The sequence below is a fragment of the Ambystoma mexicanum genome, chromosome 3p, assembly GCF_040938575.1.
Source record: "Ambystoma mexicanum isolate Mex_15411 chromosome 3p, UKY_AmexF1_1, whole genome shotgun sequence".
Classification (NCBI taxonomy): Eukaryota; Metazoa; Chordata; class Amphibia; order Caudata; family Ambystomatidae; genus Ambystoma; species Ambystoma mexicanum.
The window spans coordinates 270,204,380-270,221,126 of record NC_090925.1 but is presented as its reverse complement, the minus strand read 5'-3'; the positions used below and the strand labels follow the sequence as shown (position 1 = coordinate 270,221,126).

Here is a 16,747-nt window from a genome sequence, read left to right as displayed (position 1 = left end):
TAGCAGTGCAGCCCACACCATCCAGCCTGAGAGCCAATAGCAGATACTGTTTGGGGAGCAGAGTCTTTGACAGTAGATGTTCTGTCTGTCCTGGTCTAAGTTCACCCTAAAAGCATAGATCTGCCTTTGTTCTGCCACTGGTAGAAGGCAAAAGGTGATGGGAGAGGGAAGTCACTTCCGTACAATGACACGGTAGCCGAACCGGCCATGATGTACTAAATGGAGCACAGTTGAAACTGACAATTCTGTGCAAAGTGAGCATAATGGATATAATGGAACCGGCAATGGAGTTCTAAGCTGACACTGTAATTTGGAAAGTTGCTGTGACATTGACACTTTGAGGTGTCAATGTGTATGTGTCGATATGCTTTTAAATGCACCATTCACCACTGCACTCCCTGAATTGTGCTGTCTTTGTTTCCCAGGTGCTGTGGTGATTGCATTTGTTGTCTGCTGGCTCCCATATCACATCCGGAGGCTCATGTACTGCTATGTTCCTGAAGATCAGTGGACTGAGTAAGTAATGAGACTCCTGCCTGTAGTATCTCTAGTGAAGAGCATGCACTGGGAAATGCCCACATAGCTTGCATTGTAATAAATAGGGGGCGGGGGGAGGGTTGGGTGAGGGGAAATAAGCACTTTCATTGTCTTACTTATAGCGATGATCTGTACTTGGAGACTTGCATAACCCTCTTAGATGTAGATTGATATTACAGGCACCCAATGGGGCTTGGTGATATCCTTCAAACCCTGGCTCATTATCTGACTTTTAAAAAAAATATTTTTTTATTTAATGCTTTTGGCTAATTATTTCTACCCTCCAGCAGAGCACTAAATGGCAATCCTATAGCCCCTAAGTGGTTGCTGACTGTAAGAATGAAATCCTTGTGAGCAATGTTTTCGGATCTATATCTGATATGTGCAGCACATGTTGTCAACATTGTTTCATCAGTGTTTGGGCATACAAATGATTTCTCATCATTTTGCAACAATAGATTTTGCATTGGGTTAGTAAGGAGACTGTGTTCAGCTCTAAATGCAACTCCTTCACCGGGACTGAAGCCAGGAGTCCCAATAAAGACCTTGACAACTTCTCTTCTATCCGTGGTAACCGTTTGACCTGGTGGTTAGCCAAAATTTCCATCACGTATAATATACTAGGGACTACCTCTTTCTTATAGATCTCAACGAAACCTACAATAGACTCACCCGCTACAGTTGCTATGAATTTTTGATTACTTGCCACTTTCGCATGACTTTAAGCCAAATGTAGCAGTTGTAGCGCTGAGTTTTAGGGGTGCTGTAAAATGGCAAGCCAAGGTACAAATATTGGTCTACAACCTGCAATCGCTGCCCACCCATGTACCAAACATACACTGCTTGGTGTTTCTGTTTTGTTTTGATTGCCATAATCATGGTTTGTTTCTGTGCATTTGCAGATGGTTTTCAGATGCCTATGAATAAAGAGCATCCATTGTATGCTGAAGGTCCAAAGGGGTCTTATCCAACAAACCGTGTCATCAGCGAAAGAAATCCAAGGTGTAAACACCCCGCCTATATTGGGAGGGAAATGTTTGCACCCCATCAGAATTGGGGCCACATAAAGATTAAAAATTATCTGTCTTTTCATATAATAAAAGTATAGTCGCATCAAATTTCCAAAAGACGTATAGAGGTCAGGAATGAGAAGGTATCCACAACGTTGAAAAATCAGAGAGGGAGAATTGTGTATAACACTAATGTTGAATAACCACAGAGCAACCAATTGACTTCAAGTGTATGAGTAAAACAAATGTTTATCAATAAATATACAAAACCAGAAGGTGGTTATCACACACAATTAACACAAACAATTATATAGACACAATCACAAAGATAATTTTAACAATCAATAGTCATAAAACAAACGACAAATGTAAAGTGCAATAGTGACTCCTGTCTAACAAAATGTAGACTAACTATTGAGATATAGATGGTCTGTAAACAAATTACAAATCACATGGAGACATTACTCCAGAAGTAATGCCCAAGAGTTTACACGCTCCGTCTCACTCACTCTTGACTTAGTCTCAGTCGCCTACTCTCAAACCCATTTCATTTTTGCAGACTTCCAGGAATGTTGTTACTTTTTCCAGTGTATCTGGGCTTTCTCCAAGCAGGATGTCGAATTTTGCTCAACTTTGACCTTTGTCTAGGAGTTCACCATTCTGGCGAGTACTTGAAAGTAGCCCTGTATTCTCATAATTGGGGCAGTGTAAGAGAACATGGGACTCATGTTTGTCCACCTGCCATGTGTCCAATTGGTGGCAAAGCTGGCCCTACTCTGCCTTCCAAGACAGCCTATGCAGGCCCCTCTGACTTATTGGTATGTGGAAGTTACGTACTGAGCTTGCACTTGGTCAAAAGCTTCCGGTTTATTTCTCTGATGAGGTAGTTTGCTAGGGTTACCTTCCGTTTAGTACTCTGGTGCATTTAATTGTTGTTTTGTGTTTGAGTCCTGGAATTCCAGTCCGTAATGTAGACCTGTTTCTCTTTGTTTGTGAGTAGGTGTAGTTGAGTCATGGTGCATTGTTTTTGCAGTTGGGGTTTCAGTGTTTAAGCTTAAGAAGGATGTACATTTCTTAATTTCTCTCAGTAACGGGTGGCATCCTAGCTCTGCTCGAAAAACATTTCTGTTGGACCATGTGCATCCCAAGTGCTTTTCTGCAGAACAGAAGTTGCATGGCTTTGGTTGTAATTATGTCACTCTCATGCTTGCCCTCACACTGACTCTCTCACACTCACTCCCACCCTCGCATTCTCTAGCACCCTCACACTCATTCCCACTCACACTCACACACAATCTCATACTCACTATCAAAGCCACACACCTTATGACACTCACTGTCATGCTCTCACACTCATGTCATGACATTCCATGTCATGATCTGCCAAGACATGCTCAGTAAGCTTGTCACTCGCAGTAACATCACGGATTGACAGTCATAGAGAGATTTCAGGTTGGCATTCCCATTGAGTTCTCAGTTTTGCATTCCCAGTAAGGCTTGCATTCCCAGTAAAGTCCTAGTTTGACATTGCAGCATACTTGAAATTCCCAGGAGTCTCCTAATTTGGCATTAATAAGAACGCATTTTGACATTCCCAGCAAACCTGTAATTTCCCATAGCACCTGATCTGATATTCACAGTATTTCCCACTTTACACAATTCCATTATTAGCAATGATAAAGTGTGCTATTCATTGCTTTCCCCCATTAAAATGTGTGCAGTTGAAAAAAAATGAAATGTACTGTGACAATTCACTAAGTGTTGTCACTTCTCCCCAGGGGGAGATCTTTCCCAAGAGGCTAGGGAGGTGAGGCTGCTACCCAATATTCCCCATGGGGGGGGGGGGGTTAATGCCACAGGACCTCATGGGGAGGGACTCCCCTCCTGGGCATAAGGATGACCACCTGGGTAAAAGTCGAAACAACATGCTGAAAATAACCCTTTCAAGCCTGTTACCACCTGTCACCCACCCCATTCTTGATAGCACTTCTATTTGTTATTGTAACATTATACCAGTTGCTTCTATGGATACAAAGAAGATGCTAACAATACATGTAGTAGGACTAACTTCAGTACTGACTGTGAGAAACCTATGGGCATTCTCCCATTAAAGACCCATAGAGTCCTCTATTCAGGTGGCATGGGGAGGGCCATAGAACTTAGATCTCAGCCCTGGGATGGATGAGCGAGGGAGGATCACCTGGGTAGGGGAATCCGGGGTCACCTTTGTGGGAATGCCCCAGGCGAGATGAGGTATTTTGATGGGGAAACAGAAGAGGAGGAGGATGTCCCGGATTCCTTCATGGGATACCTTGATTCCCGTCACCCTGATCCAGGTCTCATTTTCCCTAAATCCAATCCCGTCCTTAATGACCAAAGGTGGGGTCTGGGGGGAATCAATTGCCGAAGGTGGGGAAGAAGGAGAAACCCACTAAAACCAAGCCAGCTGTCTGATGTCAATATCCCTTCATCACCTACCAATTTAAACTACAGGGAATACCATCACAACCCAGACATGTATAATGAACCATTAGGAATATGGAAGGGGGAAATCATCCTCTTGAGGGAAAACCAGGGTAAATGATTTCCATATGTCCATGTTCAATTCCCTCATAGAATAATGGGAAATAGATCTATCTTCCAAAACCATTCCATCACCCCCTGCCGCTTTTCAACAACTACTGAGATGATGAAGAGCCACCGGGAGTGAGGAAGATTTCCCATAGAAATAACATTGGGAGTGTAAGGGAAAACGGCTGAAGAAAGAACCTAAGTTGTCCCATTGATAGAGTCAGACAGAGTCAGGCATTTTCCAATTATCACTCACACCTGACTCCACTTGACTGCTTTTCCAACTATAAAAGGTGTGGGTCTTCACAGGTGAGAGAGTGAGCTGGGGACGTGGTTTGGACCACAGAAGCAAAGGAGCAGATAGCAGCAGGATCAACAGCCCAGAGGAGACTAGTGTGCTGAAACTCTGGCCGGTGCTGGTTCTGGGGCAGCAGTGTGGCTAAGGAGTCATGTCTCCCGGGAGTCTGGAGGGAAGTACCCTGCAGGCTGCTATTTGTGGTCAGAACTTTTTCTGAGAAAGTCGAATCTGGGTGTTTTCACATTCTGGCAACTGTGGTATTGTTGTTGGTTCTCTCTAGTCTCCCATCTAGATTCCCCCCTGGAATGTATGCGGTTCATTGTTGTGAGTAACTTATTTCCCTCCAGTGTCTTCCTTTGTTGTAACCCCGGCCCCCTCTTCCTCCTCCCCCTGTGTCTTTTCAGCTGTGTGACATAGGGCTGTGCGTTTCTCTCTTCTCTCACCCCCTTCTCCTCCACCTACCTCCTTCACACCCCCGATGGTGTGTTCTGTCTCTGCTATCTTCTCTAACTGCTACTATCTCTAACCCTATCCCTATCACTAAGTCTGGAAGGAAGAATTCAAGAAGGACATCCTGGTCTCAGACCCGGGCCTCCCGATCGCTGATACCTACACCAGTGCTTCCTCCAGACAGACTCTCACTGACATCCTCTTTGTCGTCCCCTCTCCAGACCTATGAACCCTTCAAATGGTCTCTGTTCTCTCTCCTCCTCATTTCCCATTAATGGTGGCACTAGGTGGGAGGTCCTCTTGGCCCACTTCCACTCCTCCAAGACCATCATTAATGTCTATCTGAACTGCACCGTTTTGGTTCAAGGCCCTCAGCCCAATCTCCTCCATTTTGATAGGCGTGTCTAGCATTTTATCAGCTTCCTCCCTCTACTGCTACTCCTTCCGCCACCTCTCTGGCACCCTCATCTTCCTCCTATGCCCACCCGTGTGCCCTTATACCACCTCAGCAATGTGTACCTTAACCCTGTACCCGTCCATGGAAGTCTTTCAAATGTGGCAACCTGCTCCACTCTCATTCTGCTGTCGTATACTTCATTGACATCTGTCACCTCCTCGAAGGACTCGACCTATGATCTGATTTGTTTTAATATTTCTTACGTGCACCAAACAGACTTAACTGCATTCGGGTGCAGATGACTACTATCTAACATACATAGGGCCTCATTACGACCCAGGCGGTAAGGGGTTTACGGCGCCGTAAACAGCGCCGACCCTTACCGCCTGAGTAGGAGGTCCCTTAGCGCCATGGCGGATTTAACACCTGCTTTTAGCAGGTGTTAAAATCCATGGCGCTAAGGGACCATGGAGTTAATTACGCCACCGTAATTTACGGTGGCGTAATTAACGCCTTCCCCACTCCCATTATGCCCTATGGGGCAAAAATGGGAATGGGGAAGGGTAAATGGGGATTGGGGACTTACCGCCCCGCCAAACTCGGAATGGGGCGGTAAGTCCGCCAACCACCATGGCGTAAACGTAGTTTACGCCATGGTGGTAAAGTCACGGCCCAGGCGGTAACTTACCGCCTGGGTCGTAATGAGGCCCATAGAGTGTGCATAAATTACAGATGGGATATGCTCTAGCCACTTATTTAAATAGGAAGGTTTTTAGCCTCTTCCTAAAGAGTGCCATGGATGGACAGACTTGGATATCCAGTGGTAACTGGTTTCAGATTTTGGGGTTGAACACAGCAAATCTCCTGTCTCCTTTATATACTTACTTAGACAGGGGTATGTGCATCAGCAATTTGTCTCCTGATCGCAGGTCTCTTGCAGGATGATATGAGCACACTTTGGCTGCAAGATACACAGATGCAAGACCATTAATGGAACTGAACATCAGATATGCCACCTTAAAGTTAATACGGTCCTCGACCGTCAACCAGGGCAGCGATCTACGTAAGGCAGAGACATGGGGGGTCATTACGAGTTGGGCGGTAAGGGTTAACGGTCACTGGTAAGGAGGACCGGTGCCGTTAAACCCTTACCACCCTATTCCGAGGTCCCTTAGCGGGTCCCACCAGGAACGGCTGGTCTGACCAGCTGTTCTTTACGGGGACCCGTTAAGGGACCTTGGAGCTAATAATGGGGGCTCAAATGGGAATGGGGAATGGCATTTGGAATGGGGACTTACCGGGTCTGCCTAGGTCGGAATGTCCCGGTAAGTCCCCATTCCGCCAGACCGGACCCGGCTACCTCCTAACTCTTAATGAGGCCCATGGTCCCACTTCCTTAGGTGCCCAATAAGCCTAACTGCTGCATTCGGCAACTTATGCAATCTGCTGATCTGGTTACCTGGCAACCTTGCCAGCAGGTTATTGCAATAGTCTAAATGTGAGTTTGTTACTGCCCCTACATCTATTGTCTGATATGCCTTAGTGACAAATCGGAGCACATTTCTCAACACTCACAGTGTGTAATATACTGCCTTCACTTTGGCACCCACTTGTGCTTCTCCACCCAGGTTTTCCTGTCACAGACACAAAAGGTATTTTACTTTCTTTGAGTAGTGCAGTTCTTCCCCAAGTATTCGGTGGGGCTGACGGGGCAGTTGTTTCTCCTGGCTCATTTTACCTTCTGGTTCAAACAATATTAGTTTGGTTTTTGATGCATTCAACTGCAATTGATTACTTGTCATCCATCCCATAATTTCCCTCATATATTGCTCAATCTTTTCAAATGCATCCTCAAAGTTATCTATCTTGATGTAAATGTGGGTATCGTTTGCGTAGGAGTGGAATTGCAGACCATGGGCCTCATTACGAAGAGGGCGGTAAGGAGTTAATGGCGCTGGAAAAGGTTCCGGAGCCGTTAACCCCTTACCACCCTATAACGAGGTCCGCTCTTGGGACCAGCTCAGGATGCCTGGTTTTAACAAACGTCCTTAGCGGGTCCCGCGAGTGGCATAGCATGCTAACAATGGGCACGTCATTAACGGGCCTGTTGTTAGCATGATCCCCATTCCCATTGAGCCATATGGGGGCTCAAATGGGAATGGGGATGGACCAGGTCCGGGTTCCCTGAATGGGGAAATACTGTGCCCTCCAAGGTCGGAATGGCCCGGTATTTCCCCATTCAGGGAATCCGTACCCGGACCCGAGTTTGGTGGTAGCCATGCCCTTATTAAGGGCATGGCTACCTCCAAACTCGTAATGAGGCCCCATGTCTCCTTAAGATATCAAATACCAGACGAAAGTATACGTTAAAAATCAGGGGGGACAGTGATGATCCATTTCTGCCACATTATTTCTGAGAGAAACCCTCCCAGATAGGCCTGTTGGGTCCTTTGCTTTAAAAAGGAACTGTACCACTGTGTCACCTGATCGGAGGCTCTCCCAACTTTACTTATGCGTTGGAGCACAATATGGTGGTCCACCATATTGAAGGCCGCAGACAGGTCCAGCATTACCAATGCTGTAGATTTCTATCTGTCCACAGCCTCCAATAGATCATCCTGGACAGTCAACAGTGCCGTCTCCGTCCCATACTTGGGATGGAAACCAGACTGCAGGTCATCCAAGAGACCTTCACTATCGACAAATGCCTGGAACTGGCCACATACCACCTTCTCCAGTATTTTAGTAGGCCAGCATAGATTGACTAGATGTTCTTGCTCTCACCGAGACATGGTTTACGGCCAGTTCTGTCACAAGTTTTTACACTCTCCCCCCTGTGGTCTACAAGATCCTCTCCAAGCCCAGACCCAACCGTCCTGAAGGTGGAGCAGCTCTGATCTTTCCAGAGTGTGTCCCAGCCTCTGTCATCCCATGCAGGCTGAATCCTCCTTTGAATGCCTTGTCTGCAGGCTCGCTATCTCTTCTGGCCTGTCTCTAACTGTGGGCACCATATACAGGCCACCCGGACAACTCGCCCACTTCCTCTCTGAATGGGCTGTCCTCTCCTCTTCTACTTCTCAACCTCTCCTCAGAGATCTCAACATCCACCTGTGTGTTTCTGATCCCTCCTCTGGGGTTTTCTGCAACGTCTGCGACACTTTCTCTCTTTCCATTCTGCTCTGTGGCCTGGCACACTCTGCCAGACATACTGTGGATGTTCTCATCACTTAAGACATCCACCTCTCTCACCCTCTCACCACTCCTCTCTATTGGACTGACCACTGTCTACTCTCTTCTCATTTGACAATCTCTATCCCTCACGCAACCCCCCCCAGCACTGCCACCTACCTTCTCGGTCATTTGGCCCATGAAGCGTGTGTCAGTGGATGCCTTTGCCTCTACTTTCTCTGCTCCTCCTACTCCTGAGGCTGACTCACACCCTGACCCAGGCCTTTATAATCTGCATCTTTCTATTTCCCACAACTCGGACATCCTTGCCCCTGTCATGAAAATTCAGCTGAAGCCTACCTCCAAGTTCAACTCTTTGTATGATTCTGACCTTGCCGTCCTGAAATGCAAGTGCAGGGTGGCTGAGAGGAAGTGGAGGGCTTTGGGCACATCCTCTGACAAACTGGCCTGCTGCCTGCTCCAAAGGGAATGCAGACTCTCTGTCGTGTCCAAGAAGAGAGCACACTTTCAAGCCTGCTTCTCTGCAGCCTCTAACAACATGGACACATTCTTTAAAATCTCTTGTTCCCTCCCAGGCCTTTTGTATGGCTCTGGCCTCTGAATTCTCCTCTAAAACTCAGGACATCCTGTCCTCTATCTCCTCTTCCTCTCGCTATTCCTCTTTCAGCCTCCCTTTGGCCATCCCTCCCTCTCCTCCTCCTTTCTCCTCTTTTGCTCTGACAACACCTGACAAGTTTTCTAGACAAGTCCGATCTATGAAAGTGTCGTCCAAACAGGTGCCATCACGGACCATACTGACACCCTTGCTCCAGCCTTGGCCTATTTCTATAATCAATCTTTCGCCACTGAAACTTCCCCTCTCCCCTTAAGCACTCCCTTGTGCACCCCCTCCTCAAGAAGCCGTCTGCTGATCCTACCTGCCAGGCAATCTATTGCCCAATCTCCATCACCCCTTTCATGGGCAAACTCTTGGAAAAGCTGGTCATCTCCCAGCTTAGTCTCCACACTGAGTCTGTTGGTTGTCTCCATGACCATCAGTCTGGCTTCCGAGCAGCTAGAGGCACAGAAACTGCTCTCCTGAACACCAGTGAAGATCTGCTCACTGACCTTGATTCCAGCATTTCTTATGCCTCATCCTCCTTGAACTTTTTTTCTGCTTTTGACACGGTTAAACAAGCCATCCTGATCACTTGACTCTGTGAGAACCTGGGAATCACGGATCGGGCACTGGAGTGGCTGACCTCTTCCTCTTGGACTGCCTCTCCCACGTCCAACTTGGTCCCTTTCTCTCTCTCTAACTGTGAGGTTCCCCAGGGTTCTAATCTCTCACCCTGGTTTTTCAACCTCTACTTGGCCCCTTTGGCCAACCTGATCTCTACCTTCTACTCGAACTTTCAGTCTTATGCAGATGACTCTCATCTTTCTTTCAGGCTCCCCTCAGCCCCCTCTCCTCTCTCGCTCATTCCTAACTGTCTATAGTCAATTCAGGATTGGTGCACCGGCAACGATCTCTGCCTTAATGCCTTTAAGATGGAGATCCTTCTAATTGGGACTCCTGCCCCTGTTTTCCCTCTCTCACTCTGGCTGCCCACCTTGGGCCCTCTTCCTTTGCCTTCCTGTGAGGCAAACAACCTTGGTTTCATCTTTGACTCCACTCTCTCTTTCTCTCCTCACATCTCGGATGTCACCAAGAAGTCCCACTAACAGTTGCACCTCCTCAAAGGGACTCTTCCCTTTCTCACCTTCCCGCATAAGCTCACTGTCTCCAAAGCACCGGTTCTCTCTAGGCCGGACTATTGCAACAGCCTCTTTCTCAATCTGCTTTCCTCTACTCTCCGCCCTCTGCAACTAATCCAGAACAGGACTGCAAGACTTATCCTTGGCCTCAAGCCCAGGGACCATGTCTCTCCAGCCCTGCAATCTCTCCACTGACTCCCGGTGGCTGCAAGGATCAAGTTCAAGATCCTTTACATTGTCACAAGTCTTTCTGAGGCCAGGGCCCGCACTACATCCAACACTCTCTTCCAAAATACCTTCCTTCTCGAGCCCTTCCCTCAGCTACCTCCAACTCTCTAAGGGTTAGATGATTCTCCAGGCAGAGTGGTTGGTAGATCTCCCTCTTCTGCAGGTGCCTCCCTCTGGAATGGCCTCCCTGCACCTCTCACATTGAGCCGGAACACTTGAAGTTCCCGAAGCAGCTCAAAACGTTCCTCTTCTCCTCTACTTTCGCTTTATCCCCCCCTGCTGACCTACCTGTCTGCTGTACCGACTAGTTTCTTGACTACCCTCAGAGTCTCACTGAGTACCAGGCTCTCTTTTGATCAGTCACCCTTGCACTGCCTCTGGGCCTGCCATGCACTTAGGCGGCTGTAACTGTAACCCTACCGTCCCTTGTTCTCCTTGCACTACCCAGAGCCACGCTGCCCTGACTGCACTTGCTCAGAGCATTGCTGCCCTGTCCCCCCCTTCTCGCTTGCCCCCCTCTTTCCCCTTGCACTTCTTGTTCTCACACTTACATGGTATGAATGACACAAGGCCTAGTAAGATGATGTGTCTGTCCTCCCTCTGTCTTCCGTCCCTTGTCTAGAAATACTTGTGTACAGGCTTGTTATAAATAACTGATCATATCATATCATAACCAAGTGGACCTAGACAGATGGAAAAAAAACAAAGGGTGTGGGACCCGAACCAAGGTGAAGCCTATATTGATACGAGTCATCTTCGTTGTGACAGTACTTGGCAGGGGAGTGAACCATGTGGGTAACGAAGTGACCGCTAATGGACTAAGTAGAGCCTGGGACTGTTGTGAAAGTCATTCCCCCTGGATATTGTTTGAACTTCAGTGAAACCATTATTCAGTGGATGGAAATCATTCCCCCTGGACCCAGATTGAACATTACCAGAGAAGCCATTCCTCCTAGCTACTTCTGCAACTGTGCGTAAACCAAGACCAGGGGAAGGGAGTCATTCCCCCTGGTAGCAACTGGAGTACTGAAGAGGCTTTCCTTTAAGATACTAGGAGAAGTGAGTCATTCTCCTGGTGAGAGAACTTTGCTTTTGATTAATATACTTTAGTAGTAGTGTAAGGGATAGAAGTAGGGGGTTGACTCAAGATGGTGTTTTTTTCAGTTTACAAACATTCTGACAGATGCTTTAGTCTTACGTTTGAGGCAGGGAAACCCCTCTCAGAGTTAGGGATAGCTAGGATTTTGAATTCAATAAAAGTCTTTGCCAACCACTATGACACATCCTGGTCATTTGCCTTCTTCTGCACCCTTATAAATGGTGCCAGGAGTGGGCTTTGACCCAAGGGATAAAAACTGGGTGAACCTTAGGTTTTCCAAGCCAAGCGACAGAGCCTCCAGCCCCTCTGTAGCCACAAGCAAGTCCATAGGATTTGAAATACATAGTAGTAGGGACATCGCCATAGCGGTGGGGGAGCATCAAATTAGTTCCAAATGAGTTGATACTAGCCGTACCCAAAGGCACCTACAGCCACCTATTATCCAAATTGGGCTTAGCTTGGAGGCATGGTCTGTGCATAATGGCTGGGGTCATAGGCCCAGACTATCGAAATGATGTCAAGGACCTGATACAGAATAATGGCAAACAATTCTATCACATTGAAGCTGTTCAGAAAGTCGCAAAAGGGATTCTTGAAAGTGCCATTTTTCCCAAACCAACAGAAGTTCAAGAACAAGATGTCATGAAAAGCGGAACAAAAGGTTGGGAAAAGCCGATGAAGATCCTCCGGCTCTGGCAGCCATTCAAAAACCACAGATAGAGGAGGATGACTTTGAGCTTTTGCACAGCATAATGGCCACATTCTGACAGAAGTCTTCCTCAGTCATCTCTGAGGAAGAGGGCAGGATAAAAGATGGCCCATTTTGTATTCTTAAACAGGGTCTAATGTATAGGGGAGACACTAACACTGAAGGGACCTCGAGAACTCAGATTGTGATTCTGACGCACCATAGAAGGATGGTTCTAGAAATTGCATATGCCCATCTGACAGCAGGACATCTGGGAATGGCAAAATTCCAAGGATAGGTGGTTAGCAGGTTCTGTTTACCAGGGGTTTACCCATGCCCTCTGCCAAAAGACAGCTCCACACTCACCTCCACCTGCACCCTTATAAACCATGCCTATCTTATATATCCCCTTTTCCAAAACTGGAATGGACATTGTGAGTCCTTTCAAACCATGCAAACTTGGAAACAAGTACATCCTAGTGATTCTCGGTTATGCAACATGCTATCCGGAGGCCTTCCTAATGAGAAATAACACATTAAAACAGATTCTGAAAATCTGATTCTTTTTTGTCATAGTGGGCTTTCTGAGGGAAATACTAATGGATCAAGGAACCAAATTTATGAGCAAATTGATGCTGAGATAAAAATACATTGTGTACCTCTGTGTACCACCCCCAGGCAGATGGCTTGGTTGAACGCTTCAACAAGACACTAAAGGTGTTCTAATAAACATGTAGAAGTCGGCGTACGCAATTGGGGCATGATTGTCCCGTGGGCCCTCTTTGCCATCTGGGAAGCACCCAAAACCTCTATAGGTGTTTCCACTTTCAAACTCATCTATGGAAGGGATGCACAAGATTTTCTAGACATGTTACAAGAAAAATGGGGGGAAAGGGAAGAGGCTATATTGCCACTGTGCCAAACCGAGCAGCAGATGAAAGGACACATGGCAGTATGATATGATATGATATGATATGATATGATAGGTATGATATCATAGATTATTTATAACGTGCTTAATACCCAGAGGTTTCTAAGTTTTTAAAGACTTGGTTCATACACATTTAGAAAAAGGCCAAGAAAGCCAACAGGCTCACTATGATAAAAAAACAGTGCCCTGATTCTTCTCTGTTGGTTAAAAAGTGTTGGTACTTTTACCTATCTCTGAACAAAAGATGCTAACTCGCTGGCATGGACCTTATGAGGTCTTAGAAAAAACCGGATCATATAACTACTTAATCTCCCAACCAGATAGGAGACTGAGGTCTCAAATATGGCATGTCAGCCTCCTGAAGGAGTGGAGGGAAGACCCAATAGAATCCTAAACCGTGTTAATGGCCACCTGGCTGTAGGAAGGTGAGACTGATAACAACTTAGTCCAGGTCTATCAAATAAAAAAAAGAACAACAACATTATATCCAGGATTTACAAGAACAGTTTGAAGATGTTTTCAGTAGAGAGCCTGTAGAAGTGAAAGGAATCCAACACTGTTTTTACACATCACCAGGCAAGGTGGTCAATCTTAAACCCTACAGGATCCTGTAAACCAGGAAGGAAATAATCCTCCAAGAGGTCGAGAAAAGGATCGCTGCAGACATCATTGAACCCTCTCAAAGTCTGTGGCCACGCTGATAGTCCTGGTCACAAAACCTCATCAATCATGGTGGATGTGTTTAGAGATTAGGAAATTAAATGCCATATCCCAGTTCGACAACTACCGGAAGCCCAGGATTGATGACCTTATTGATTGACAGAGATTGGCGTTCTATAACTCCACAATTTATCACACCAACGGCTACTAGCAGCTGCCATTAAATCACACAGATGAAGAAAAGGCAGCCTTCTCCACCCCCAGAGGACAGTTTCACTTCAGAGTCATTGCTTTCTGACTCCATGGCACACCAACCACCTTCTAAAGATTAATTGATCAGATATTCTGACCCTTTTCCACATTTTGTTGTGAATATCTCGATGATATAGTGATCCATTGTAAGACCTGTGAGGACTGCATGTTCCACCTTAATGAGAAAACAACGGCGCTCAGGCAAGCCGGCTTAACCACCAATCCTGCAATGCGTAACCTAACCCAGTCACAGGTGAAGTACTTGGGATTCTTTGTGGGGAATGCCAAGTGGACATAGTTTGAGCCGGTCAGGCAACAACAGCCCCAAAGACCAACAGGGACCTGGGGGCATTCCTGGGACTTAAAGGTTAGTATTCGAGGTTCATCCCAAATTGATCTGCCATCACCTCCTGTCTTATCGATAAGTTAAATAATGTTGAACCACAAAACTGCATTGGCTAAAATACATCAGGCTAGTTTTGACACGCTAAAGTCCATCCTATGCAGTGAGCCAATGCTAAAGGTCCCCAAATTCAACAAAGAATTCATATTTCAAACTGACACCTCTAAGGTGGAGATAGGAGCTGTGCTGTCTCAAGAGTACGATGGCATGGAGCATCCGGTTCTAGTCATTAGCAAGAAGCTCTTCCCACAAGAAAGGAACTACGCTACCAATTAATTAGAGGCATTCGCCATCAAGTGGGTGATTGGCCACTTAAATTATTGCCTGACAGGCTGGAAATGTATGTTGATAACAGACCATTCTCCACTTACGTGACTCAGCTTAAGAAAATGCACCAACCCAAGAATAATTCCCTGTTTGTTAGACCTACAGCCCTTCTGCTTTAATGTGGAGGTCAGTAAAGGAAATGAACAGAACAATATCGATTTCCTGTCAAGATTTCCTTTAGAAGGAGCTGGGGAAACCAGCAGCATTAGGGCAAGGGTATGTGAAGATTCACTAGGTCTTGTCACTTCTCCCCGGGGGGGGGGACCTTTCACATGAGTTTCGGGAGGTGAGGCCGCTACCCAATATTGCCCCTACTGGTGGTTTAATGCGGAAGGACCTCATGGGGAGGGACTCCCATTCTGGGGATAAGGACAACCACCTTGGTAAATGGCGACACAACACATTACCCTCTCAAGCATGTTACCACGTGTACCCCCCATTGATAGCACTTCTATTTGTTACTGTAACATTATACCAGTTTCTTCCACCACACCAAAGAAGATGGCTAACAATACAAATCGTATGACTAACTTTAGTACTGCCACAATAAATATCACCCAAAGCATGAAGATTACCAGCAAGGCCATTACTGATGTGAGGTGGACACCAGGAGCCATGAAGAAAGGTACAGAGAAGATACCAGAACGGAATAGGCTTCCATGGGGAGTCGTCCTGAGAAACACATAAAAACTGACAAAGGACTTTGAGAAAGAGACTCGCATAGCAACACAAATGAAAGTCCAGCCTGGGAAGTTCAAAGGATACGCCGAGGATGTGGTGGGAAAGCCGAGAACAGTCCACTCCTAAACGCAAGAGGCCGACGAGGGAAGTCCATTGCCCGGTTTTGTGGAGCTAGTCAAGGACATGACTGAAGCCTGAAAGACAGTGGTGAGACCTCTGGGAGGTGGACCGAGTGGTCCAGTAGCAGTACCTACTCCATCGTTTTGATTGATTGTTTATTTATTATGCATTTATATACAAGTGTTTCAAAGTGCAACCATGCATGGGAGGGGAAGACATAAGGAAGACAAGACAAATGATCTTTCTAGGCATGGTAACTTTAAATCATGCAGGGGCACTGAACAGGAAGTGCTTGTGAGGGATAGCGACCAAGTGTGCCCAGTCCTGTCAGACCATGGGTTACATGGTGAAGTGCAGGAAGATACCACTCTCATGGGTCGTAACCGAAGTGCAGAAATGATGCGCCAAGTGCAAGGCCCGGGGGCAAGTGCAGGAGACTGGCAAGGAAAAGCATGGGACCTGTGAGGCTCTGAAGGTACACCAGGCAGCAAGTCAGCAAAACTGAGCAGAAGTAGAGGAGAGAGAGTGAGCGAGCAGAAGGAGGTGGCTAGCAGGGTAGATGGGAGAAAAGGAGGAGGCAAAGAGGAAAGTCTTGAGGAGTTTCCGGAACTTAAGGAGATCCAACTCAAGACGGAGGGAGGGAGGCAGGGAAGCTGTTCCAGAGGGAGGCACCTCCAGTAGATAAAGATCAGTTGAAGAGTCCAGGAAGAAGGTACGCGGAGCAAGAGCAGCAGAAACAAGAGACTCCCACGGAGCCCGACGAGAAGATGCAAGCACCCAGGAAGAACCAGCCAAGAGTCCTGGAGCCAACACAGGTAACAGGCACATCACGGGGACCGGTAGGGGCTTGGAGGTGTGGGAGAGAAACCCCACAGGAATAATGATATGAAGTATCTTCCTCATGCAACCCGAACCAAGGTGATATCTATATTGATACAAAGCATCTTCTTTGTGGCAGTACTTGAGAAGGGGCTCAGTGAGAGGAAAAGGGAACCAAGGGTCTAGGACCCAAACTGAGGTGAAACCTATATTGATACGAGTCATCTTCCTTGTGGCAGTACTTGGCAGTGGAGTGAACCAAGTGGGCTTAATTAAAGAAGAATAGAAACCAGGGTCTAGGACCCAAACCAAAATCATGTATATCAGCATACAAGTCATCCTCCTTGTGG

General features: G+C 46.7%; 1 protein-coding gene across 1 annotated transcript in view; it reads left to right on the top strand.

Annotated features, from left to right (window-relative positions):
* NTSR1 (neurotensin receptor 1) overlaps nt 1-16,747 on the top strand; it is a 1,583,963-nt gene that overhangs the window by 1,508,779 nt on the left and 58,437 nt on the right. Inside the window, exon 3 of the mRNA XM_069650778.1 lies at nt 426-516. Within this exon, the coding sequence (XP_069506879.1) occupies nt 426-516 (91 nt within the window). The remainder of the gene's footprint in view (nt 1-425; nt 517-16,747) is intronic.